This window comes from Camellia sinensis, chromosome 9 (assembly GCF_055761805.1).
Source record: "Camellia sinensis isolate YWXY chromosome 9, ASM5576180v1, whole genome shotgun sequence".
In the NCBI taxonomy this organism is placed as follows: Eukaryota; Viridiplantae; Streptophyta; class Magnoliopsida; order Ericales; family Theaceae; genus Camellia; species Camellia sinensis.
Genome location: NC_138969.1, coordinates 34196092 through 34221316, shown reverse-complemented (window position 1 = coordinate 34221316; position 25225 = coordinate 34196092). Strand labels below are relative to the sequence as shown.

At 35.5% G+C, this 25225-nt stretch overlaps 4 protein-coding genes across 7 annotated transcripts; 1 reads left to right on the top strand and 3 right to left on the bottom strand.

The window, feature by feature from the left end:
• Positions 1-976: 976 nt before the first annotated feature.
• Positions 977-7074, top strand: LOC114275011 (putative alpha,alpha-trehalose-phosphate synthase [UDP-forming] 7). The gene is made up of 4 exons (XM_028216981.2): positions 977-1300; positions 1562-3648; positions 3727-4000; positions 6338-7074. Exons 2-4 carry the CDS (start codon positions 1667-1669, stop codon positions 6647-6649), a joined length of 2568 nt encoding a protein of 855 aa, XP_028072782.2. The 5' UTR covers positions 977-1300; positions 1562-1666; the 3' UTR covers positions 6650-7074.
• A 1532-nt stretch (positions 7075-8606) lies between these two features.
• LOC114275013 (protein GRAVITROPIC IN THE LIGHT 1-like) lies at positions 8607-10057 on the bottom strand. Its single transcript, XM_028216982.2, has one exon. It carries the CDS (start codon positions 10055-10057, stop codon positions 8660-8662), a length of 1398 nt encoding a protein of 465 aa, XP_028072783.2. The 3' UTR covers positions 8607-8659.
• Positions 10058-12906: 2849 nt separating this feature from the next.
• On the bottom strand, positions 12907-17836 carry LOC114275014 (uncharacterized). Of its 3 annotated transcripts, none has more exons than XM_028216983.2 (7): positions 17588-17836; positions 15545-15917; positions 15019-15246; positions 14574-14928; positions 14356-14480; positions 14031-14166; positions 12907-13361 (listed from the first exon to the last, which is right to left on the bottom strand). In XM_028216983.2, exons 2-7 carry the CDS (start codon positions 15886-15888, stop codon positions 13122-13124), a joined length of 1428 nt encoding a protein of 475 aa, XP_028072784.1. In that variant the 5' UTR covers positions 15889-15917; positions 17588-17836; the 3' UTR covers positions 12907-13121. The 3 variants fall into 3 exon arrangements, with proteins under 3 accessions (XP_028072784.1, XP_028072785.1, XP_082742665.1); XM_028216984.2 differs by having other exon boundaries at positions 17465-17657; XM_082886539.1 differs by having other exon boundaries at positions 17472-17599.
• A 1840-nt stretch (positions 17837-19676) lies between these two features.
• On the bottom strand, positions 19677-24525 carry LOC114275015 (ER lumen protein-retaining receptor A). Of its 2 annotated transcripts, XM_082886538.1 has the most exons (7): positions 24403-24525; positions 24252-24372; positions 23905-24170; positions 21051-21166; positions 20298-20371; positions 20146-20209; positions 19677-20054 (listed from the first exon to the last, which is right to left on the bottom strand). In XM_082886538.1, the coding sequence occupies exons 2-7, from the start codon at positions 24340-24342 to the stop codon at positions 20018-20020; spliced, it is 648 nt and encodes a 215-aa protein (XP_082742664.1). In that variant the 5' UTR covers positions 24343-24372; positions 24403-24525; the 3' UTR covers positions 19677-20017. The 2 variants fall into 2 exon arrangements, with proteins under 2 accessions (XP_082742664.1, XP_028072786.1); XM_028216985.2 differs by having other exon boundaries at positions 24252-24446.
• Between the last annotated feature and the right edge of the window lie 700 nt (positions 24526-25225).

Below are 25225 nucleotides of genomic sequence, written 5' to 3'. Positions count from 1 at the left end.
AATACGCACCCCACCAAACGAGGACACCACCAACTATACCCCCAAAGACAAATTACAACAGTCCAACCACACTGTGCCACGTAAGCAAAATGACGTCACCGATGACGACTTCGAATCCGTATTACCCAATTTGGCTAAATTACACTTTCCCACATTTATATTTTATTATTTTTCACTTTAACCTTTTAAAATTTATTTGTTTTCACTTGGGTCTTACATATTTTAAATTTTTCTTAATTTATTGTTATGTTTAAAATTAGATAGAAAATAAATATAAAAGTATTTTATTGTATATAACTCATACTTTTAATACAAATTCAAACTCCAATATAATGATATATTTTTTTATATTATAAGTCAGTTAACGTGATTTTTTTGGTCAAATTTTTAATGGAAGTTAAATTTAAGAGTAAATTTTAAAAAATTTAAAAACTAACATGAAATTGTTGTTTTTAAAAATCAAAATGAAAAAATAACCAAACATAAGGGGCATAGTAAAATTATTTTTTTGAACGAGGCATAGTGTAATTGACTCACCCAATTTCGCTCCTTATCCGTTAAAACTTTGTGTGCCACCTGGAGACACGCCGACGTGGTCCCCACCGAAGAGTTGGCGTAGGGTATATTCCTGTACGCTGCGGACCACAAGATAGCCGTGTCGCTTTCGCCTCATTTATCCCCAAGCGTCTCATCTATCTAATGTTGTCGACGTGTCACAACTCTATGGGTAATGTAACCGCTTTTAGCGCTGAATAAAGCACTCGATGTGTCGGTCTAGTGGATAAATACTATCTATTGATTGGTGGGGCCCTCAGGTGGGCCCAAAATCCGTACGGTTTTAACCGTGGTGCAACAAGGTACTGGATTAACGGTGCGATCAACCGACACGTGGATTTGTTGGTCAAACGACACGTGCCCACGCCCCAGAAAAATTAACGCGTGACTAAAAACCACATCTGTGCCAGCTGGCACCACTGGATGTGTCTGCTGTCCGACCTTATCCTCTTTTCTTTATTTTCTTTTTCATTTTTTTTAAAAAAAAAATTTTGCATTTTTTTCTCAAAAGAATAAGCAAATTGTAGAGAGGGAAGGATAGAGAGAAAATTATTATAGAGAGAGGGAGAAGAGAAGAGAAGAGCAGAGAAGGCAGATATAGAAATTCTAGAGAGAGAGAGAGAGAGAGAGAGAGCAAACCCTAGATTAGTTCTGACTGAAAACAAAGAAATATTCTTTTTATTTGTTGGATTTAAAACTTTCAGATCCCGAAAAAACTCAGTTTTTTGAATCATTACACACCCAGGTGAGTTTCAATTTTCCCATTTTTCTCAGTTTGTTTAGTCTCTATTTGATGATTATACATATTTTGTTTTTGCTTTGATATCTAGTATTTGTGCATATAAATTGTGTTGTATTGGTGGTGGACTTTATTTATAAAAAAATTGATCATTTTTACTACACTTACATATGCGTTTCTGTTTGATTACATGGATCTATTCATTTCTTTGATCTTAAGCTTCTAGTCAATGTGATGATCTTATTGTTTTCGATATACCCATTTCAGATCGTGCACAATTATATACTTGGTTTTAACTCAAAACGCAATCTGGGGTTTGGGTTTGTGATTTGAAGACATTGTGAAGGAATTTGTTCATAAAAAGTTGTAAAAATGATGTCCAGATCGTATACCAATCTATTAGATCTAGCATCGGGGAATTTTCCCGTGATGGGGCGCGAAAAGAAGCGCCTTCCCCGGGTAATGACTGTACCGGGGGTTATATCTGAGCTTGATGATGATCAGGCGAATAGTGTGACGTCGGATGTCCAATCGTCGTTGGTTGTGGATCGAGTAATTATTGTGGCTAATCAGCTTCCGGTGAAAGCTAAGCGTAGACCGGATAATAAAGGGTGGAGTTTTAGTTGGGATGAGGATTCCTTGTTATTACACATTAAGGATGGTTTGCCAGATGATATGGAGGTTATTTATGTCGGGTCTTTGAGAGTTGAGGTAGACCCGAACGAACAAGATGATGTGTCGCAGCTATTATTGGACAGGTTTAAGTGTGTCCCAGCTTTTTTGCCTCCGGACATTTTGGCAAGATATTATCATGGCTTTTGCAAGCAGCATTTGTGGCCGCTCTTCCATTATATGCTCCCTTTCTCTGCGAGTCATGGGGGTCGATTTGATCGGTCCTTATGGGAGGCCTACGTGGCTGCAAATAAGATTTTCTCACAGAGAGTGATTGAGGTGATAAACCCGGATGATGACTATGTTTGGATTCATGATTATCATTTGATGGTTCTGCCGACTTTCCTAAGGAGGCGTTTCAATCGGTTGCGAATGGGGTTCTTTCTCCATAGTCCATTTCCTTCATCAGAAATCTATAGGACTCTACCTGTAAGAGAGGAGATTCTCAAGGCACTATTAAATTCAGACCTTATAGGTTTTCACACCTTTGACTATGCTCGCCATTTCCTTTCTTGTTGTAGTCGGATGCTTGGCTTGGAGTACCAGTCGAAGAGGGGTTACATTGGGTTGGAGTACTATGGAAGAACAGTTGGAATTAAGATCATGCCAGTTGGGATCCACATGGGGCAGATTGAGTCTGTTTTGAGACATGCAGATAAGGAATGGAGGGTTGGGGAGCTCAGGCAGCAATTCGAAGGAAAGACCGTGTTGCTCGGGGTTGATGATATGGACATCTTCAAAGGTGTCAATCTGAAACTTATGGCAATGGAACAGATGCTCAAGCAGCACCCGAAGTGGCAGGGGAGGGCAGTACTGGTCCAGATTGCAAATCCTGCTCGGGGAAGAGGGAAAGATCTGGAGGAAATACAAGCTGAAATACAGGCAAGTTCCAAGAGAATTAATGAGACTTTTGGGCGGCCTGGTTATGAACCAATTGTCTTCATTGATAGGCCAGTTTCTCTCGCTGAACGAGTTGCATATTATACCATTGCTGAGTGTGTTGTTGTCACAGCTGTGAGGGATGGCATGAACCTTACTCCGTATGAGTATATTGTGTGCCGGCAAGGAATCTCCGGAGCTGATTCTAGTTCAGAATCAAATGGGCCCAAAAAGAGCATGCTAGTAGTATCAGAGTTCATTGGATGTTCTCCTTCATTGAGTGGTGCTGTACGGGTCAACCCATGGAATGTTGAAGCAACAGCTGAAGCAATGAACGAGGCAATTTCAATGACCGATGCTGAAAAATCGTTGCGTCATGAGAAGCATTATAGGTATGTTAGCACACATGATGTAGCATATTGGTCACAAAGTTTTTTCCAAGATATGGAGAGAACTTGCAAGGACCATTTCAGGCGACGGTGTTGGGGGATTGGTTTGAGCTTTGGTTTCAGAGTTGTAGCACTTGATCCTAATTTCAGAAAATTGTCTATAGATGCTATTGTAACTGCTTATTCAAAAGCTCAAAACAGGGCCATATTGTTGGATTATGATGGCACTGTGATGCCTCAAACATCCATCATCAAGACCCCCAGTCAGGAGGTTATTTCAATTATAAACACACTCAGTGGTGATGTCAAAAATACGGTTTTTGTTGTCAGTGGACGTGGAAGGGAAAGTTTAGGCAAGTGGTTTACTCCATGCAAGGAACTTGGTATTGCAGCTGAACACGGATACTTCATGAGGTATGCTATTTCTTTACTTGTTTTGTTCTTATTCTTACCCATTTCCGTCATCTGTCTCTTAATTGCATTATATTTCAGGTGGTCTGAGGGCAAGGCATGGGAAGTTTGTGGGCAGAGCAGCGATTTTGGGTGGATGCAGATAGCTGAGCCTGTCATGAAGTTATATACAGAAGCTACTGATGGTTCTTCCATTGAAACAAAGGAGAGCGCATTGGTTTGGCACCATCAGGATGCAGATCCAGGTTTTGGATCCAGCCAAGCCAAGGAGATGTTGGACCATCTTGAAAGCGTGCTCGCAAATGAACCTGTAGTAGTGAAAAGTGGCCAGTTCATTGTTGAAGTGAAACCTCAGGTATGTAATTTTCTTGTGCTCGCAATTCATATCTAGAATTTCTGCTCGTTAATTCATCTCCAATGATCTTGTTTCTTTTTCAAGGCTTCTTTGTTTTTTTCTTTTTTCTTTTTTTTTTTTTTTTTTTGGAACCATGTGAGCAGTTTCTTGGTTTTCTTGGCTACACAACCTTTTATTATTCTTTGCACCAACTATTGATGGCACTACCCTTCAGGGGATGAAAAAGTCTAGTAACATAGAAACTAATCACAAAATTGGACACAACCCTCTCACATGAGGTGGGTCATACTTTCTTGTGAGCCCATATGAGAGGATTGTGTCCAGTTTTGTGTTCGGTTTCTTTCTTCCTAGAAGAACTGTTAAGGTATTCATGGCTATGACCCTGCTTTGTTTTGAAATACATGGGCATGTTTAGATGAAGGGTAATTAAAAGTAAATATTTTTAAAAATGGTTGCCAAGTTTACTTCCGTTACCTAGCATGACATTGGTGGAAAGAATATTGTTGATAATTGGAGTAGTTTACATTTAACACGTGATCATAATTAATATAATTAGTTCTCCTAATTTGATATAGAATAATACTATATGTACCAATTAATGTACCAACTAGTATACTGACAGATGATATGGCATAATTTTAGAAGTTTTGGGTATTTGTAATTTGTATAATAGGTAGAGTCAATAATGATGGCATACTCTACTAGTTGGTATACTTAGTGTGTATATTGATTGGTGCATGTAGCACCACCGTTTGATATAACAATTATTTCTAATTTTTTCACCTAATGTAAGACCATGACACAGAAAAGGAAGAAATTGAAGGTTCTTGGAGCATATTTATTAGCTCTCAAACTTTGTTTTCTTCTATTCCTGACAACTGATGACATCTGTGGAAATGATATCATTTGAGCATTTATTCTGATACTCATCCCCAACTTGCGTGGACACCCGAGAACTTCCAAGTTGTCAAAAAGTGGTTTGATGTTCATAGGTCTTTCATCGATGAATGATGCTTCATATTTCATTATAGTTGTTTTTAGAACAAAAATTTTACTTTGGACAAATAACAGTCCTGCAATGAGCCAAAAATACAACCTTATTTTGTAACCTGCTGATGATTTTCTTCTTCAACCTTCAGTGCTAAATAGAAATGGTCCATTTTGGGCCAACAAAAGGGTCGCCTCAGCAGATCTATTATTGGGCCCCAAAACTTCAAACCTTTATGCCATTTGATGTAATCCAGTAGCATGTGCCAACAGTTGCATGTTTTGTTTTTAGGTTTTTTATTTATTGAGACTTTCTTCTTATAAACAGTATGTAAGCAAAGATTTTAGGCAGTCTTTAGGATTATCATTTCAATTTAATCAATGCCTATTTATCTTACAGACTGACAGTACCTTTGTCTAGTGTTATATAAACATGAAAATCATGTAAATAGTAAGAAACATAAGCCTCGTTTGGGAAGTGGCTATTTTAGAGGCTTTTTGGCTATTGTAGTAAGCTATTTTAGTTTTTGTGTTTAGGAAGATGAGATGGATTTTTATTTGAGTTGTTGTATTGAAAAATGTGTTGAAATAATGTTTGAAGTTAAAATGACAAATTTGTCCCTAAAATTACAATTTTTTAAATTGATATAAAGGGGCAAAATCGTAATTTATCAAGTGATGTAACAATTTGTCAATGTGACAGTGTAGGCACAGCCTACACTGTCCGGCATCTGCACCTTTTTTTTTTTTTTAATAAAAAGGGTTAAATAGTGGGGCTTTTTGGCTTATTTTTAATTTGGGGCTGTATTAGCCTGAACCCTTGTTTCCCAAACAGCGCCATAGTGAGAATCACAATCTACTCAAATATCCTGATAAATCGCTCTAATTTTGTGTTATGGCAAAACCAAGATGACAATTTATTTTATTTTATTTTATTTTAATTTACCATTTGTTGTATAGTTGGCCTTCCTTTTATGAATAGATACTATTCACCCATTGGCTCTGCCTTTATTTTTATCTTGACAATCCATCATAGTCTCTTTACAAATGGTGTGCTTGCATCACAAGATAAGGATCCTATGATGTTACATGTTGCAATGACCATTAGTCTTCCCATGGCCCGCTTACTACTAATTTTATGTTCTTCATTTCTAACCAAGTGTGGATGAGAATAAGAGATGTCTGATTTGATTGTGTCATTTCATCACAATCTAATAAATGCAATTTCTGCCAAGACATTGCTACTGTAGTCTGCCTGTCTTTGTGTTTGAAGTTTGAATATATGCTTAGCTGTTGTTATACTTTTGTCAATTTGTTGTTTGAATCATCGATCATTGGCTATGGTTTTAGGGAGTGAGTAAAGGCCTAGTTGCAGAGAAGATCTTCACATCAATGGCCGAGAGTGGAAGGCAAGCTGATTTCGTACTGTGTATTGGTGACGATAGATCCGATGAGGATATGTTTGAGATCATTGGCAATGCAATGAACAGCGGTGTCCTCTCCTCTAATACATCAGTGTTTGCTTGCACGGTTGGACAGAAACCAAGTAAGGCCAAGTACTATTTGGATGATCCAAATGAGGTCATAACAATGCTTGAAGCTCTAGCCGAAGAGTCAGGCCCTCCACCATCAACAGAAGTTGGGACTCGAAGCACGCCTTGAAGGTTGTTACTATTTGTGGCTTTCCCGTGTTGAAAAACTTCAGTTTGCCTCTTCCATCAATCCATTCTGGATAAATATCGTGCACGCCATGGTAGCGATTCCATTTCTGTTTTTTGTTTGTTTGGAAAGAAATTCATGGAAGAAAACACTGTATAGCCTTTTGTTTGATGTTCTGCTCGGAACATCAGCAGATTGGATTTCCTGTGATTAAGAGGGGAAGGAAATCGGAGTTCGATAGTGACATAGGAAAATCGAAGTTTCTGATAGTGACATAGGCCATACTTCAGCTTGTTGAATTGCCTTATTGGATTAGACTGACTGTACACAGTTGCGTTTTTTGTTTTTTTCTTTTTTGCCCTTTTGAGTGGAATTTTTGTTTATGTCGTTACTCAGCCCAATTCATTAAATTATTTAAATTCTGTAAATCTGATAGAATTTACGCCTTGAATTCTTTATTTGCTGGTCGGTCCAATTTATTGCTTGATGAATGACAAACCTTTGACAGAAAGGGGCATGTGCAATGTTTTATGAAATTTGAGATGATGTGATGGTGATGACCCAGATGCAGGTCCACCGAATGCTCTAGAGAAGAGGTAAGACGTAATAATGAGACTATGAATCAAAGAATAACGTAACATCAACCAGGGGAGCTATGTTGGGTATCGGTTGATATTTAAAACTTTGATGCAAGTACAGTGGATAAACTAGTTGCAAAATGGTTTGCAGGTGTTGGGAGTCGTCAAGTCGGCCTATTAAAATTAATTAGCCCAATCAAAAAGTCCTAAATTGGTGGGCTTGGATTTATCGTCATCAAGCAGGTCAGATGGCTCTAGCCTTAAAAGGGTTCGGATTCACAAAGTTGGAGACTTATTCAGGTTTGAACTCAAAAATGTATTGAGCAAACTTAGAGATTTGAGGCACTCAGATTTCGAACGGACTCGATTGCACTCTAGAAGCCGCTCCATTGGTGAGTTTCAAAACATTTTTGGACTTGGAGCATTCCAAGATCAACCTACAAGAATCATGAGTGAGGTTAGAGCCCAAACAAAGGGCCCGAATCCCGAGGACGATGGGTGGAGATAAATTCACCCATTGGTTGATTTTGCCTATACCTAGGTCAAGATGGCACGACCCCGGAAGGTTCATGACACTCGCCAATATTAGTGGCGGGGGTCCTTTAGGACTACCAGGGCCCTTTGGGATGATTGGAAATTATTGGTTTGGTGTGGCTAAGAAGAAGGGTTCGCTGAGGGATTGATCTCTTCTTCGGAGTTTTTTTCTTATCCTCGGAGAGGTCACCTCTTCAAATAAGGTTGTCAGAGGGAATATTCCCTATGTGCACATGAGCTCCATCCTACATCATGAAGTACCTATAAATAGTATTCACCCATAGCTTTATAATGGATGAATTTTGAAGAGACAACTCTTGAAAAAGAACTAATTTCTCTTCTCCATTATCTACTTAAAAGTGAAAGTAGGAGATCTATGGGAGTCTTGTCATTATTATCTCTGTAACTACTATGCCTTCTTCTTCACCCAATCTCTTATCTCCATCGTCTCTTTACTATTTTGTTCCTAATTGGGACCGTTAAAGAATCTAAGTCTCTCATTATTTCTAGAGAATTCGAATTTTCCTACGATCTTCGAAGATTTTTGAATTCTTCGACAGTATTCTTGAACCCTCTCATCCAGCAGGTGATGATAACACGAGGAATGATAATTGAAAAAAGGGGAGTCGCAACCAGGGGAGGGGAGTAGGTGTTAGGGCGAAGTTGGTAATGCCGAAGGGGAGAGGCACCAAAGTTAATCTCCCCCTGCAGATTGGGTTGGGGATGACCTGGCTGGATGATGAATGGTAAAATTTTCTCCATATCTTCCTCCCTTGCCAGAAACGAAATTGGACCTTTTTTCCTTCTATTTGATTACAAAAGTTAGTACATTAATCAAGTGTGCAAGGTTTGATAATAAAAAAACTTAAAAATTTTATAAAAAGTACCAAGTAAAATAGCATCAACCGTTCACTGGAGTTCCCACCGGAAATAGATATACCTGACTTTGGAACACTGTTTTTCCGATCTTAAACCCCGGAACCACCGTAAACACCACCCTCAAACTGCCGTCACCACCGTCCTCCTCTGCCGAGGCAAACACCTCGTCGGTCACATTTTCCATGTACATCTCCGAAAATCTACAATTCTTTCCAACTTGAAAGATGTTCACTTCTTGATCAAACGAGAAAGCCAAGCAATGCAAAAGCCAAACCCGCTTTGCCATCTCGGCAAATGCTGCGAAGAATGAAGATTCTGGGTACTGATCCCCGGAATTGATCAGCTTTCTCTGTCTCAAATTCCCTGAAAATGAGGTCTCCATTTTCGGGTGAACCAAACGGAGGTACTTGTTCCTTGTAAACTTCCCAAATGCTGAATTTGGGTTGTTTTTTAGATAACGAATTGGATTCACTGCCTTCAATTTCTCAAACCGATCAACAAAGACAAATCTACGTATTGACTGATCATTTGGAAGAGAAAAGTTGTGAGAGTCGAAACCATCGAACATTTCTCTGCAAACAAACGATTCGAAAGCGAAACATCTGTGATTTGCTTTCGAAAACACTGCTTCGGGCACAATCGCATTCGCAGCAGCCTCTAAATCCCAATTCGCAGACTCCATTTCTCGAAGCATCAGCTTCACAAAAGATCGAACACATCTCAAACAGTACTGTAAAACCATGTTGAAACAATTGGGATTCGGATTCCAATTAGTTTCACACAATTTTATACCATCAAGCACCGAAAATTGCCCGCTCAAGCGCAGTCTCTTCTCGATCGCATTGTTATTGGAAATTACTTCATTAAGCGCTTCTTCAAGAGCACAAATACTATTCTCTTTTGTTTCCAATTCAGATTGCAATTTTTTCATAGTAATATCATACATCTTCATCAAGCTCTGCTGCTCTTGAATCTCAGCTAGCAACATCGTCACATGAGGCGGTGAAGAATCGATCTGTTTCCTCAAAAAGCTCTGTTTCAGCTCCGAAAGCGTTTTCAATTCAACCACTACAGCTTCATCAGCTGAGTGAACAGCTTCACTGTCGTAAGGAAACTGAGCCATTTGTAACTCAGCATAGGCGGCTTTGAAGGCTGAAACGGTGGCAAAAAGCTTGGCGATGAAAGCTTCCATGGCTGCTCTGTTTCGAGACATTGTTGATTCATTGTTGTGGGAATTGTTGAAAGATTGAGAATTGTGGGTTGGATCGATTTTGGGTTTGTGTTCTTGAGGTATGGGGAGACAGAAGGCATTGGTTGTTCTACATCTACATTTTGGGGGTGCTGTAAGGTGGATAACTTTGTGGAGTGTCTTGGATAACTTGTTCTTTGTTGGAGCTGAATTGGGTTTCAATGAATCCATCTGGGTTTTGGGAAATCAGAGTATGAGAATGAGTTTGAGAGCGAGAGAGAGCTAGGAATCTGAGGTTGAAGCAGGAGATGGAAGTGGGCAAAGCAAGATTTGAAGCGCGGGAAAAGAAGATCAAAGATGTTAACTGTTTGTTACATATTCATGATTTCAAATTATGTATATATGTGCACTCTATTTTTTAAGAAAAATGATATATATATATATATAAATGATTTTTTTACCTTTTTTTTTTTTTTTTTTGGTCACTCAACACAAATACATGGAATTCATACATTCAAAAAAAAGGAAAAAAAAAGAATGGGCTTCTCTCAAAACGGGGCCATGGGACGTACCACCGATCTTATTTTAATAATTTTAATAATTTATTTTATAAGATATTTCTTGTTAATTATTTATAAAAGAAATTTAGGTTAATTCGATAATCATAATATTTTTTATTTTATTTGTTTGTCTCTAAACAATGAAGGGAAATTCCATAGCACACATCCTTTCTGGGGTCCAATTATGATCTTTATGGTTTGTGGTTATGACTCGCTGTAATGTTGGTTATAATTTGATTATGACACATTTCAATATTAATTATGACTTAGTTACAATCTTTATAATTTTTATTTTGATTATAACTCATTATAGTGTTTGTCAAAACTTAATTATGTTCATTCTAGTGTTCGTCTTTTAAAATTTTTTAGGATTTGATGAATTTTTCTTTTTCGTTTTTTAGGAACACTAGAATAGTATATTAATAAATTTGTATAAAATTTAAAAACAATATCATCGGAAGTGTCATTAGTAGACTCAAAATATTTGATTTAGAGGTATAGTGGTGATTCAATAATAAGAGTATTTAGTACCAACCTCAAGAGGGTCACACCAACATGGCTAAGGATTTTTTTTAATCAAAATCTATGACTTTTTTGTTTCAAAACAAACACAAATGTTAGATTACGTTATAATTTTGAAATACGAAAATCTTGAAATATGCTCCATCTACTATAAAAGTATGTTGAGACAGAAAGACTCAAATTTAGTACGAAACATTGATTGCACATTTGCTTAGTTTAGAAGATCAAATTTAAGAGTTAGGCTTCAATGTTGGTATAGTATTAACTTGGGATTGAAGTATACTAGAGTCCAACAAGTACTGATATCGAACTTTTATCAAGATAGTTATTAGGTATTTTTGAAATATTACGTGGCATTTTATGTTTTAAACCAATCACATAGCGAAAATTTTTACAGAGAGGAGATAGTGACTCACCTATGTCAAGTAATTAAGAGACAATAAATAATTCACTTAATATGTGTTGCGATTTTTAATTGACTGAAAATATCATCAATAAGGTCACAACTCAAATAATATCCGCAGTTGATGCATTGCTCCACAAGACAGAGAAACATAATGCTATATTCGAACACAAAGCAATTAAACAAATGTGTAATCCATGCCATAATTATGTTCTTATACATGCTTTGTACACTTTACTTTATTTCCTAAGGCTTACAAGAGAAAGTTGTCTTCAATTTCAATTATGTTTAGATCTTCTTGGATTTGAAAGGAAAAAGGAATTTGAAGGGAAACAGAAATGAAATAAATAAGTAAATTTTGTCTGACAAATATCTAATTATTTTTCTCTAATGTCCAACCTAGTCAAATAAAAGATATACACCACATGGCATTTTTCTATCATGAACAACTACCTCTCTCTCATTCTGATTGATCTCAACATTAAAATATATATAGATAGATATAAAAATTGAAGTGAAATCATCTTGGCAACGATTTATCCTTCCTTTGGGGCCACAATCACATCTATTTATTTGTACTCTCTAACACAAACAAAGAGGACGAGAACAATATTTTCATAATTGCATTGTTGCTTGTGTCTTGAATACGTATAATTGAAGTAGCTAGCTACTCAAGTATGAATACCTTTACTTTTCTAGCATGTTGTTTCCAAGTGAGAGCCTATTTATGTATTTTGCAATATTATTATACAGTAACACAGTTACTTTTCTCCCACAGTAGTTTTCAAATTAGGGCTTAAGTTTTTTTATCATTGTTCAAATATTATTTTTACACAAACAAAAAATGATGTGTAACATTAACTGTTTATGTCTATTTGATTAGGGTATATAATAGGGATAAACTCCTTTGACCGGATATAAGAGAGAGAAAAACATGTGATTTTCACTTTTTTTATATTATTTATTTGATTAGTAGGTGGATATGAAATCCGGTAGTATATTATATACCACTCCCCATATTATTGCATATCCCGTATTATAAGATATGAGTTATCATCTCTTTTATCCCATATTATATCTTATTCTAATCAAACATAATATAAATTATTCGACAATATATATATATATATAATCTATTTCATATACAATCAAACTTGGGGAATATTTTTACACACTCTTTTTCAGCAAGGAGGGAGCTTCAAGTGCTGGAGGATTGACAAGTTGGCACGTAAAGGAGAGGAGTTTCCAATGATTTTGACAAACAAAAAAATGCTCAGTTAAAAAGAAGGTAAGCTCATCTCTAGTTCACACAGTTGACTAGACCCACACCCTTGATTTGAGTCATTTATTTTAAACGCTATTATATGTGATCATTCATTAAAACAAATTGATATGATAAACGTAATCATAATTTCTTTACATTTTAATATTTGTATTCGAAATAATTTCTTCATATTTGTATTCAAAATGATAAAATTATTATCAATCTAATTTGATCTTGCAAAAGCAGAAAAAGAAGGAAAAATGTGTTTGTGTGTGTGTGTGTGTGAGTGAGAGAGAGAGAGAGAGAGAGAGAGAGAGAACACAAACACCAGTAAGTCAAAAGAAGAAAATTTTTTTTTGCCAAAACAGCTGTTAGTTTGCCTCCATGTATTTCCTAACATTTTGAAATTTCACAAGTAAACAAGTAGTCAAGTTGCTAAGTAAAATTTCAACAAAGGTCAAACACTACATTGATCTCTCAGCTCGACCTATGCTGCAATCGAACTCATTGTCACTGTCATCGTCATCCAAGAAAAACCACTAGATCTTAAAAGCCAAAGATACCCAGCTCACTGGCCTTCTCCTTCTCAAATGTCTCAAAGTACTGATATATGATTGTAACCGCAAGTAGAATTCCTGTCCCCGAACCAATTGCTCCCATGAAATCGGCCAACACGGTTAAGGCACCAATGCACATTCCCCCAAACGCCGCTGCAGTAGGGATATACCGATTCAATTCCTTCTGTAAATTTGAATCCCGATGTCCAGGCATCACCATTTGTTGCTCCTGCAAAAGTAACCACAAAAAGAATTAAATATCACAAGTAGATAACTCATTTTCAAAGTTTAATTGTTCATAATAAAGAGCTTGACTCACCAACACTAGGCTATTAACAAGTTCAGTGATTTGTTTTTAAAGTTGCTAACAGTGTCTGCTTAATAATATATTGAGCACAAATTCATTCGCTCAATCACTACCAGATCAATCATATGTTTCCAATTAGGCATGCAGAACCATATACAAGAATGCATCAGATTACTATCAATTTAACAGTAAATAGAAATCATAACTTGCCATGACTTATTTTTAATGCTACATGGCTATGATCAGAACTCGTGGTGACTTTGTTTTTTCAAATGCTACATGACTTGCTACAAAATCCACTACCGTGCCTAAATTTCAAATCCAGGTTGATTGATTTGAACGAGGGTGGGAAAGAGAAGTGCACAAGGATTCAAGTTGGGTCACTCCCTCTTTTAAGTCTCCTCCATCCTCTCTCTCTCTCTCTCTCTCTCATCCCTCTTTCCAGAATCAACATTCTACTAATTGTTTTCAGACCAATACATCTAAGTTCCAATCTTCTTCTTCACCTCAGCTTGCAGAATCAATTATAACATACAGCAAATTATAACAAAATGCATAAGATGAGAAATCTAAACATTCATCTAATGTCACCTTAAGTTGCTTGGCCACATCTTTAGCAGAAGATCCAGAAACCTCAATCCAAGTTTTTGAGAACAGTGCACAGGCTGACAGCATGAACACTAAATAGAAGAGAGCATGAAAGGGATTGGCTGCCATGTCTGCCAAGCTGAAATTTTACCACATTGGTTAAAGAGAAACCAGGCATCAGTGAAACCAAGAGGAAACAAAAGATTGAGGAATGTGTGTGTGTGTGTGTGTGTGTGTATTCTGGAAGATTATCATGCCCATTTAATATGGAAATGATGGATGGAGAGAAATCAAATGGTCAAAAAATATGGAGGAAAGGCATTAATACCTTGATGGTGCAGTGACATAGTAAGCAAGACCACCAACTGGGATAGACTGGCCTGAATATTCAGATTCCTTCCACTTACCCAATAGATTTACCAAGAAATTTCCACTGTACTTCCTATGTAGCAACTGTACATAGAGAGAATGGTATTTATATTTTCACAACGGTAAGGGAAAAAAATAAGATCCTACAATTCCACTCGCACATATAAAGCTCCAAACCTGAGAGATGAAATAAAGATTGGATACAAGTGCAGATTGAAGAATGATGGGCATGTTCGATGTGTAAAATAGCTTAATTGGATAAGAACCCTGTTGTCCACGTGCATTTTTGGATCTCACAGGCAAAACAACACGGAAACCTTGGAAGTAGATAACAATAAGGAAGATCAGGACAGTCGCAAGCAGATTTGTCACATTTGGAAGGTTCTGCCGGTAGAAAGCTTCCCGGAGAGCACGAACTTTATCTGTCCTAGTAATCAGTAGATGGAACAAAGCAATAACAGCACCTTCAAATTCAGCACCACGGCCACTGTTGATAGTTGTGGGGCTAAATGCTTTCCAGATAATATTCTCACTGCAAATAAACCAAAAAATTAGGACACTATCCATTATCCAGAAGTATCAAACACCAAAGCTTAAAATGGAAGAGGCGGCAGCAGTTTACCAGATATTGGTAGCTATGAAAAGGGAAATCCCAGATCCAAGACCATATCCCTTCTGGAGAAGTTCATCTAAGCATATAACAATGATTCCAGCAAAGCAAAGCTGAATAATAATGAGAATAGCATTCCCAACACCAAGTTGGCCGACACTTCCGTACATTCCTGACAGAACATAGGCAACAGCCTCACCAACGGCAATCAGGATTCCCAGCAACTTCTGTGCACCATTTCTGGAAAGGACAGCAGAGATAAGTCAAGTATATTTACAACATGATTCACTAAGTCAAGTATATTTACAACATGATTCACTAACTAGTAGGCACTCGAGTAAAGTTGAATCAAACTTAATCATCTAAAGCAACATGGGAGAAGCAGCAAGTTAGCAATTTACAAACAAAGGTGAAAGACCCGATGTATACAACATAATCAGATAAGAGGGCAACCAATTTTGGCAATAAAATCTTTCTACTAATTGCTAAAACCAGCGACAGACAATCACAAAAAATAACTAGGAGTTAAGATACCCACAGGAGTGCACGATCTTCACGGACACTGTTGTCCACCTCAATGATCTTTGACCCAGCTAAGAGTTGCATCACCAGACCAGAAGTCACGATAGGAGTGATCCCCAGTTCCATGACAGTTCCACGGTTTGAAGCAAGAATAACACGCATCCAATAGAAAGGGTCTGCACCTGTTGTAGAGTGTATGCCATATAGAGGGAGCTGACTGCAAACCAGAAAGATGAAAAGAGAAATGACGGTGTATATGACCTTTTCTCTAAAGGGAATCTTCCTGTCAGCACTCTGAACTTCTGGCAGAAATGATAAAAATGGTCTGACCAGATGCAGCACTCTAAATCCTCCTCCCATTTTTTAGCCAGAAAAACAGTTACTCCAACCTGCTTCCAGCCATTTGTAAATATGTAACTAACAATTTAGATGCAAATGCCAACTCAACAAGAAATGCAATAGATAATTATCTAGTAACATTGAAAACCAAAGTTCCACTTACAACTAGGGTTGATTAAACATAGAATTCCCAGCAAGCATCCTTATAAAATAGCAACAAAATTTCTCTAGGGGGAAAAAAAGAGGCTAAATAAACTAACCCAACATAGCAAGAAAAACCCATGACGTAAACTTTAGCAAGTGCATTAAACATAATCGTAAAACTTCCATATTCTGAGATTTCACTTAACATTGTGCATTCCATGTAGAACATATACAAAAGCAATAATGATTTTCACATGATTGATACCCTAGGTTTACTTCAGCTGCTGGATAAACACAGAAAGAGACCAATATGAGCCTCAACAAAGTCTTTCTGAAACTCAACAGATTATGACAACCTTATGGGCCGTGGTGATGAATTTCTATCGACGCATCATCATGCCTGGGACTTCATATTCAAATTCCAATGCCAATTGTCAAGGTAAAGGTTGAGCATCTCTTTGCCAAGATGTGTAAGCCACAATCATAATTCAAATTAATAACTAAAAGGCTAAAAGTAATATATACTAGCATTGTCACCATCCAATATATGAACTTATTCAGGTTGAAAGCGATGACGAGGCTCTCAATTATCAAATAAGGCCACATTTTTCCAATAACCATGCATGCCAATAGGGATACAAGATAGTCCGATGCGTACAAAACTGAAACATTTCCTTACCAAATGGGATAAACAACATTTGGCTTCCTTGTGTGATCATAATCACATTATCAAGAGTAGCACATTCCAATATACAATTCCAGTTCAATTCTCATTACACAAATTGCATATCAAACATACAACAAATATTAGTCTAAAACTGCCATAAAACATATAAGCAAAGATGCAAAACAAATTGCAGCTGGATGCCTTCGAAGAATTATCAGTTCTTCACAAGCAAAAAAAGTGAATAGCTAGCCAGAAGCCCATATAAGATCAAAATAAGACAAAACTAAGGCTCGCCAAAAAGAACTAGTCCATAGTCGGAGGGTACCACGAATTTCTCACCGAAAACACACTTACACATGCACAAACATATATATATATATATATACTGTCTCAAGATCTCAGAATCCATTTTTGATCCTCAAATTTGGTATAAGCAATTCAATTCCATATCGGTTTATTCAACAATTAAATCGGAAACCTCCACTCAACTGTGCCCCCCCAAAAGCAACCACCCAGCTCATTAGAAGTCAGTTTTTTTCATTTTCATAAAAACCCAACCCAAAACCGCAAATTCCATGACAGTACTTTGTAGTTGCCAAAATTTCTCAGCAACCAAACAGAACCCAAAATTATAAAACAGTAATATTTACAGATAGATACATATATATATATTCAAAACAAAGATACAATAATAAAATACAAATCTAAGCTCGATCCAATAAAATTCCATGAGATCGAAATTAACCAGACGAATAAAGGCAAGTAATTTAAGAAAAGAAAATTCACCACAAACCATCAGATCAGATCAGATCAAAGACTAAAATTCAGATCACAATGCATCATATAGGAAGTATCGATTATGAAGTTGAAAAAATACGAAATGAGGGTCGGAGATCAAATTTTACTCACGTGTTTAAATACGAAGATCTGAAACCCCAACCCAACAGAGAATTGTGATGGTGATGGTGATGGTGATGGCGGAACAGGGCTTAACAGTGTCTAGGGTTTTTATTGATTTCTCGGGTTGAGCAGATGCAGATCAGGTAGATCCCAAGAGCTTTTTCGCGACGCAATGCCACGAGGCCTTGGCCTATCAGGTTTCACCGCGTGTGATTGGCGGTATGACGTGGAATTTTAGAGGCTTTCATTTCAGTTGATAAAAATGAGAACAATTCTATTATATTTTTAATTATACTATTTTCTTATTTAATTATAACTATTATTTTAAAATATTTGATTATGATTTTTTTTTTTTGTAAATATGACTTAAAAAGTATGAAGAAATTTTCTTCCGTGATTATAATTTCTCGAAAGAATGAAAAACGATTCAAAGGAAAAGATAGAGGTTTGTTTGGATGTGGCTTTTTAAATAATTTTTTTATTATAATAAGAGGTGAAAATATTAAAAAAAAATTGGAAATGATTTTTTGATATTTTTATATAAAAAAAAAACGTAAAAAAATAAAGAAAAGAAAAAAAAATTATTTAACTTTTTGACATTTTAACTAAAATTTCATCTTCCCAAAACTAATAAAATAATTTGTACCACTTGCTCATTTACTACTTCCATACACAATTTCCATTTGAAATTAAGTAAAATTTTTGATATTTTTTTAGAATCTCTAGTATGTTTATTTTTGAAATGGGCTAGTTTTTTTTTATTATTCAAAGTACATTTTATACTAACTTATTTATGAGGGAGTGGTAAAGAGAGTCACTAAGTTACAAGACAAATGAACTCACAATAAATAACAACGGATACAATTACAAACTAATTAAACTGTTTCACTACCATCTTCCCTCACTACCAACTCCATCTCCACTACCTCATCATAACCACCACTATCTCACCACTAATACAATCATTAAACATTAATTTTAAGATAACAATTAAATATATAAATAAATAAATAATGTTTTCCATTAAAACAAAACATAGCCTTAATTAGACAAGAAAAAAACTAATGACGACTCTTTTGCCTAAAAACAAGATAAATAGGAGGAAGTATGTAAGGTATGTTTATAATTCTGGTCTAAAAGAACAAGTTGCATTTATAATACAGGATTATAGAATCTCTTTATATGGTAGTGTTTATATAGTAGTGAGAGATGAAAGAAATTTAAAATGAATATTTAAAAATTCTTGTGTTATTAATTACACCTTTTAATTTTGATTTTTACTTTTCGTTTTTTATACTTACTCAGTTATGGTGTTTTTTATTCTATTTTATTTTTGGTGGGTGTACCGTGTATGCCCCAACTCTCAATTCACAGTAATTGTGGAATTATACAACCTCCAGTTTGGTGGTTGTCTTCAAAGAAGACTTTTTTGCTTTATTTTTCTTATTAAAAAAAATCATTTTACTACGATAAAAAGTAAATGAGCTACCAACAGAGGGTCCTGTGGAGCTTCTCCCATGTGATTTAGTTACAATATATATATATATATATATATATATAAATTGCAATAAAAAAATTTAAAATAAAAACCGAGCTAGTAGCTCGGTGATTGTGAGCATACTCCAAGTGATTTAATTTTTTATATTTTACTTTTTAAAAAATCATTTTATTGCAAAAATAAAAGAGTTACATTATCGGGTGCGAGCCCAATGATTAAGAGTACATAATTCAAGTTTCCAAAGAAAACTTCAAGGGCGAGACTCATGTTTAGTTTTTATTTTTATTTTTTGGGGTAAGGTGTCTGTCTATTAGTATTATTGGGTTACCAATTCCTTATTACTAGTATTTTGGTGGCACAATTTGAAAAAAAAATTAAAAAGAAAAAAGAAAAAAATGTATAAAAATAAATAAAATATAAATATATTTTATACACATTTCACTTACCTTTTTCATTTCTCTTTGCAAATCTCTCTTCAAATCTCTCAACCAAACACACAGTATTGGTGGAGCTAAGATCAACCTATAGCTCAAACCCACCTTTACAACTCATTTTGGGAGCACATAAAGGTCCTCCCTTCCTGTGAATGCAAATGTCAAATGTCACCGCACCAAATATTACTACTCAAATTCATAATTTAAATATCCTTTAAGAAATATCCCTCACTATTCAACAAAATACTCACGTCTACACTAAAGCATGTATTCGACTTTCCAACAGCATCTTTACATGTTACAAGAAGATCACAAGGGCTTCAAAACAATCCCCTCGTACCAACATGGCCTATTCGATCCGCCTAAACACTAAATTTCTTTTTTTTCCATTGAAAACCTATATCTGATTTTGTTAGTGGAATCCTGATGATAGGTGTACTGAGTCTCCCATTGCAACAGCAATTCATGTCAGCAAGTATCAACTTAATATCCACATCTTTCCTTACTTCAGGCTGGCAGTTGAAGCTTCGCATTGTTTTTCCAGCTGCAAAACAAATGGCTTCGTTCAGTCTGTTTATCGGGAAAAACACACAGAAGAGAAGAATCAGTGTAAAATAGGTGCGAGGATTCATTACCTGATGAAATAATAGTAGAAGAAGTCTGCATAGAGAGCAGTCTGGACAAGACCAGCGATGACAGCTGAGACAAAGAAGATGTGAAGTTAGAAAAGATCAACTATGCATCGGATCAAACCAAGATGGTCTGCTCTCTAATACTAGCAACTTACATATCCATCGACTGAAACGCTGCTCCGTGAAGTAGCGGTAGATCCAGTTAAGAATGTAGAGTGCACGATAGGCCCTGTGTAAAAAAAAAATATGAACCGGAAAATTATACCAAACAGACAAAATCAACAAAGAATTAAATAGAATGAGAATGACAATTGAAACTTAGGGTATGTTTGGGGAGTGTGTGTTTTAGCCAAAAAGCCACTACAAATTATCATATTACTTTCTTTACTTTTTTATACGTCTTTTCGTAACAAGTCAAAAGGCCAATTCCTAGATGAGGCCTTAAAGTGTAGGGACCAAATTGTTCAAATTGAAACAATAGGAAGTAAAGTGAAATTGGGGTCAAATTATATGGGTGAAAAGTGTAATTAACCTTTATGTGTGTAAAAAAAAATGTATGAAATATGTACCAAGTTTTTTGAGATATGTGAAATGTGTATTGGAATTAAAAATATTTTGACATTATGTGCTTTTTATTGATCGACCTTAGGGCTGTCATTAGCAGGACTCTTAAAAAATAACATTAAAAATAAATTTTATATCATGTGATGAATCAAGATTTTTTGTGTATCCTATTAACTGAAGAGGTTAGACAAAAAAATATATATTGAAGCCACTTTCAATAGTTGTAGTTAGAATGTTTGACAATAATGTACTCGAGAATTTTCTTGGGTAAGGACAACAGTGAGCAGTGTAAGATTTCAAGAACTAGTTGTTCTTTCTCAAGAAAACTGTTCAGTCAAACATACCCAAGAAAGAAGACATATTGTCCAGTCAAATTGTCCACATTTCCACTTCTTTGCAGTAAAACCAATTGGGGAAGAATTGCAAGTGCCTCCAAGTATATTGAAAAGGCCCAGAGGATCTGCAACATAATTACATCAAATTTAGCAGCACATCTTGCAGCAATGTCAAATTAAATAGAAAGAAGCAACTAACAAGAGGATGTGCTGATATTGAAAACTAAGAATGGATAAAACACTAACTATGTTTGGATTGAGTGGTTTGAAGAGAAAAGAAAAGAAATAAAGAGATATGTATTTCTCTTACTTGTTTGGATAACTTAAGTGGAGAGAAATTGGGAGAAACGGAGATAAACCCATTTCTCTTATAACCCTCATTTTCAATCTTCCCAAAAGTTGAGAGATTAGGAGAGAAAAGAAACCAACATATTCTTATATTTTCATAATACCAATTTTGTCCTTGTAAAAATAAAAGAAATAAAATGATTGACACCCATGTCCTCAAAGGCTTTTATGTTGTTTTGGTAATATAACATAAAACAGTTTCTTTTCTTTTCTTTTATGAAATCTAACCAAACAAGATGGAGAGAAGTCACAATCATTTCTTTTCTTTTATTTCTTATTTATCCAAACAAAAAGGAGAAAAATCACAATCATTTTTTTTCTTTTCTTTTCTCTTATAACTTAAGTAATCATTTCTTTTCTTTTCGCTCCTAGGTTCCCAAACATAGTGTAAGAATACATTTATAGAACCACAGTGGACAAGAAACAAATCCTAGAAACAATATCCACCAAGTGCACATCATCAAACTGATCAAACAAGTTCAAGGTTTGGGTAAGGTTTAATAAGCAGCATTATTGTAACAATGTTCATTAGCAACCTTTTGTTTTTCCCTTCCATATTTCCATACACCAAGTTCAACCAAAAAGTAAACAAAGTAAAATGATCTTAGCACAAAACATTGTCGAAGTTCAAAATCAAGCTATAATATAACTGTTTGCACGTACACTTGACTTGATAGAGGCAAACCCAAAAACTTACAGCTGTTTGGTTTGGTTTTCTAAAACTATTTTCCCATTTATATTTCATGTCCTAGAATAGATAGGAAAAACTCCATAGAGTTGATCTTTTAAACCTACTTCAAGCCATGATGACAAATCAATCAATCTTCGGGTAAATATTCTATCTATACTGTTTAACTTGTTAGTCACAGGGCATATATGATACAACCACACTATGAAGTTCCCACGTTCAAATATAGTATTAATAAATGACTACAACAACCTACAAAACAAATTGAGAATGTCCAAGATAACACAATATCAAAAGGTTGCTTTGCTTCCTGTTACAAAAGAAAGAACAAGATGATTTCCAGTTTACAAGAAAGTTGATGAGATTGGTGTTCTTGATAAAACCTTAATTTCAATTAATAACTAATAAACTATTCTTTAGTTCTACAATCAAATAATAGAATCAACAAAGACAATAATCAAAACAAGACAGGATAGAGCACAACTAGGGAATAATCAAAGAACAAGAAAAGTTGTTTATAGTGAAATGAAAAAATAAAAATCCTACAAATATCTCAATTAGAAAGAAGAATTAATTCAAACTGTAGCATGGACACTATCATTCAATCCAAATTTTGAAACAAAGAATGTGACATTTTGTATAATAGATCAAGCTGTAAAGTATAAATATGCAAAGCAATAATAACAATGTCGTTAAAATTCAGAAAATTTGTTGATATGGTACATTAGTAGGCTACTAAAATACTCACAGCACTCATTTATGCCCTTGCAGTGGATACATAATGAATTAAGTTTGCTAGTAACACCATCAATGTTAACAGTACATGCAGATGGAGATGTGACATGATGTGGTCTACAGGGAAAATAATGAATGGCCTGATTTTTTATTGTATTTTTGTATGAGGGTTATTTTAATGAATTTGTATTTTAGGGTTTTGAAAAGTCTATAAATAGGATTCAATTAGGTCAGTTAAAAAGAGGCCAAGATGTGAGAAGCGCTTGAGTTTGTTAGAGCGACGGCTACACGTATCTTTCCCCTTCTCTATTCTTTAGCTTGTGGATTAGAGCTCCGTAGTGGACTTTAGGGTTTTCCCCCATTCCTTCCTTTCCTCTATCACTACTCCTGTTGTTCTATTCTTCTCTGCAGTTGTTATTGCTATTGCATTTTCTGTTCCTTCACTGCCATTGCTGCTTGCTTTTCCCTTTCTTCTCTGCTGCTGCTAATTTTTTCCCTCTCCAATCACTTGTTTCCCTTTTTGCTCGGTGCTACTTAGGTGTTTGATGAAATTACTGTGAGAACCTAGTTACTTCTCTGGGAGATTAGTCTGAAAGTTGTCCATTTGAATTCATGATACTAGGTGTTTTGAGAAGATAGGGCTTCATTAATTGGAGTATGGAGCAATGATGTGGTCTACTGAAAAAATAACGAATGGCCCGATTTGTTATTGTATTTTTTGTATAATGAATGGTGGCCATGATGAATTTTTACTGATCCACAGCCAGTTCCAATAATCAAACTACAATATCCTAATATCAAGACTAGAATCTAGTAAGGACATCAAACAAAAAATTAGAGTCAAACTCTGAATAACATGGTCAGCAATAATCAATTCTCTCACAATATTAGAGCATTCAAAAAAAAAAAAAAAAACAAAACAAAAAAAAAAGATGAGCAAGATATAGAAAATCAAATCAGGCATATTGTATTCCTATTTGGCAAAACCACAACACTATACCAATCAAAACTAGCAGCTCAAAATTAGGTCAATACAAATCAGAAAAACAGACAAAACCAATATAATGGAATATATTAGAGAAATGAAAATACCTCTTGAAATGTGAACTTCTCGTGAACAAGTAGAGCCAAGACAAGGCTCGCTGCGATTACTAGGTAATGGCGAAAAGTGTCGAGTTCTCGATCGTATGACCGCTTCACGGCTCGGTGCCAGCGCATGCACCACACGATCGCCAACGAGCTTCCGATGAACACCAATTTCATCACAGTGTTGTAAACAGAGATGAAGTCTGTGAATAGATCCAAGTAGCGAGTCACGAACACCAAGGCGTACAGCTCCTGAGTCTTCAGCGAAATCCCTAACTCGGAACAACAACAACAAACTCAGCTTCAATTACAGTTTGGAATACTCAATTCAAGATCTATGAGAGTTTGTGTACCTGAGCATGATTTGGTGGCGTAGATTTTGAGGAGGAGGACTAGAATACTGAGTAAATGAGTCATGTCGCCGGCGAATCTGAAGATGTTCATGGTTGCGGTTGCGTTGCGGTTGCGGTTGCGGTTGCGATTGCGATTGCGATTGCGATTGCGATTGCGGAGGGGGTGGAAGAGGGTTTTGGGTACAGGATTTAGAGAGAGAGTAAATTTGAGAGAGAGAGAGAGAGAGAGAGAGATAGCGAGAGGTTGAAGAGGCTGGAAATAAACGCGACGAGGACGTGAAGAGCTGAAGTGGGGTGGGGAGGACGTTGACGGGGTGACTGGGCGGTCCACTACGGTTGCGGTCTCGTGGGCTAGCTCAGCAGCTCGAGTCTCACTTTCCACAATGTTATTTGGAGAAGTTCGTTTTTAATTGGTTTTTTAATTTTTTTATTATTTTAATTTGATTAAAAAAAATTATGTTGGAAAAGATAATTAATTTTTTTTATTGTTTATTTGATCATAATAAAAAAATAATGATTATGATTTAAATGTAATATTTTATATTATTAATTATTTTAATTTATTTTATCTTTATTAATTATTTTTATTTCTAACCTTCTTCCCAGATCATTGTAAAATAAAATAAAATAAATTAAGTTATATTTAGACCGTTTAGATCTTATATATTAAAATAATAAAATTATTTTATTAATTTAATTTTTTCAATACACGATTTATCCACTAAACCTTTACAGATTAATAAAATAAATTATTAATGAAAGACTTATAATATGCCCCATTGACCGACCTGAACCGTCAAGTCCACTAACTAGTTGGTACAGTCATTAGAAGCTTTCGTTTGAGGACTTTTTAATTTTTTTAAATATTTTAATCAAAAAAAATAAAATATATTTTTTAATTTAATAAGATAAAATATCATATCTACATTATAATCATTTCATTTTTTTCTTAAAAAAGTCAAAAAAAATTTAAA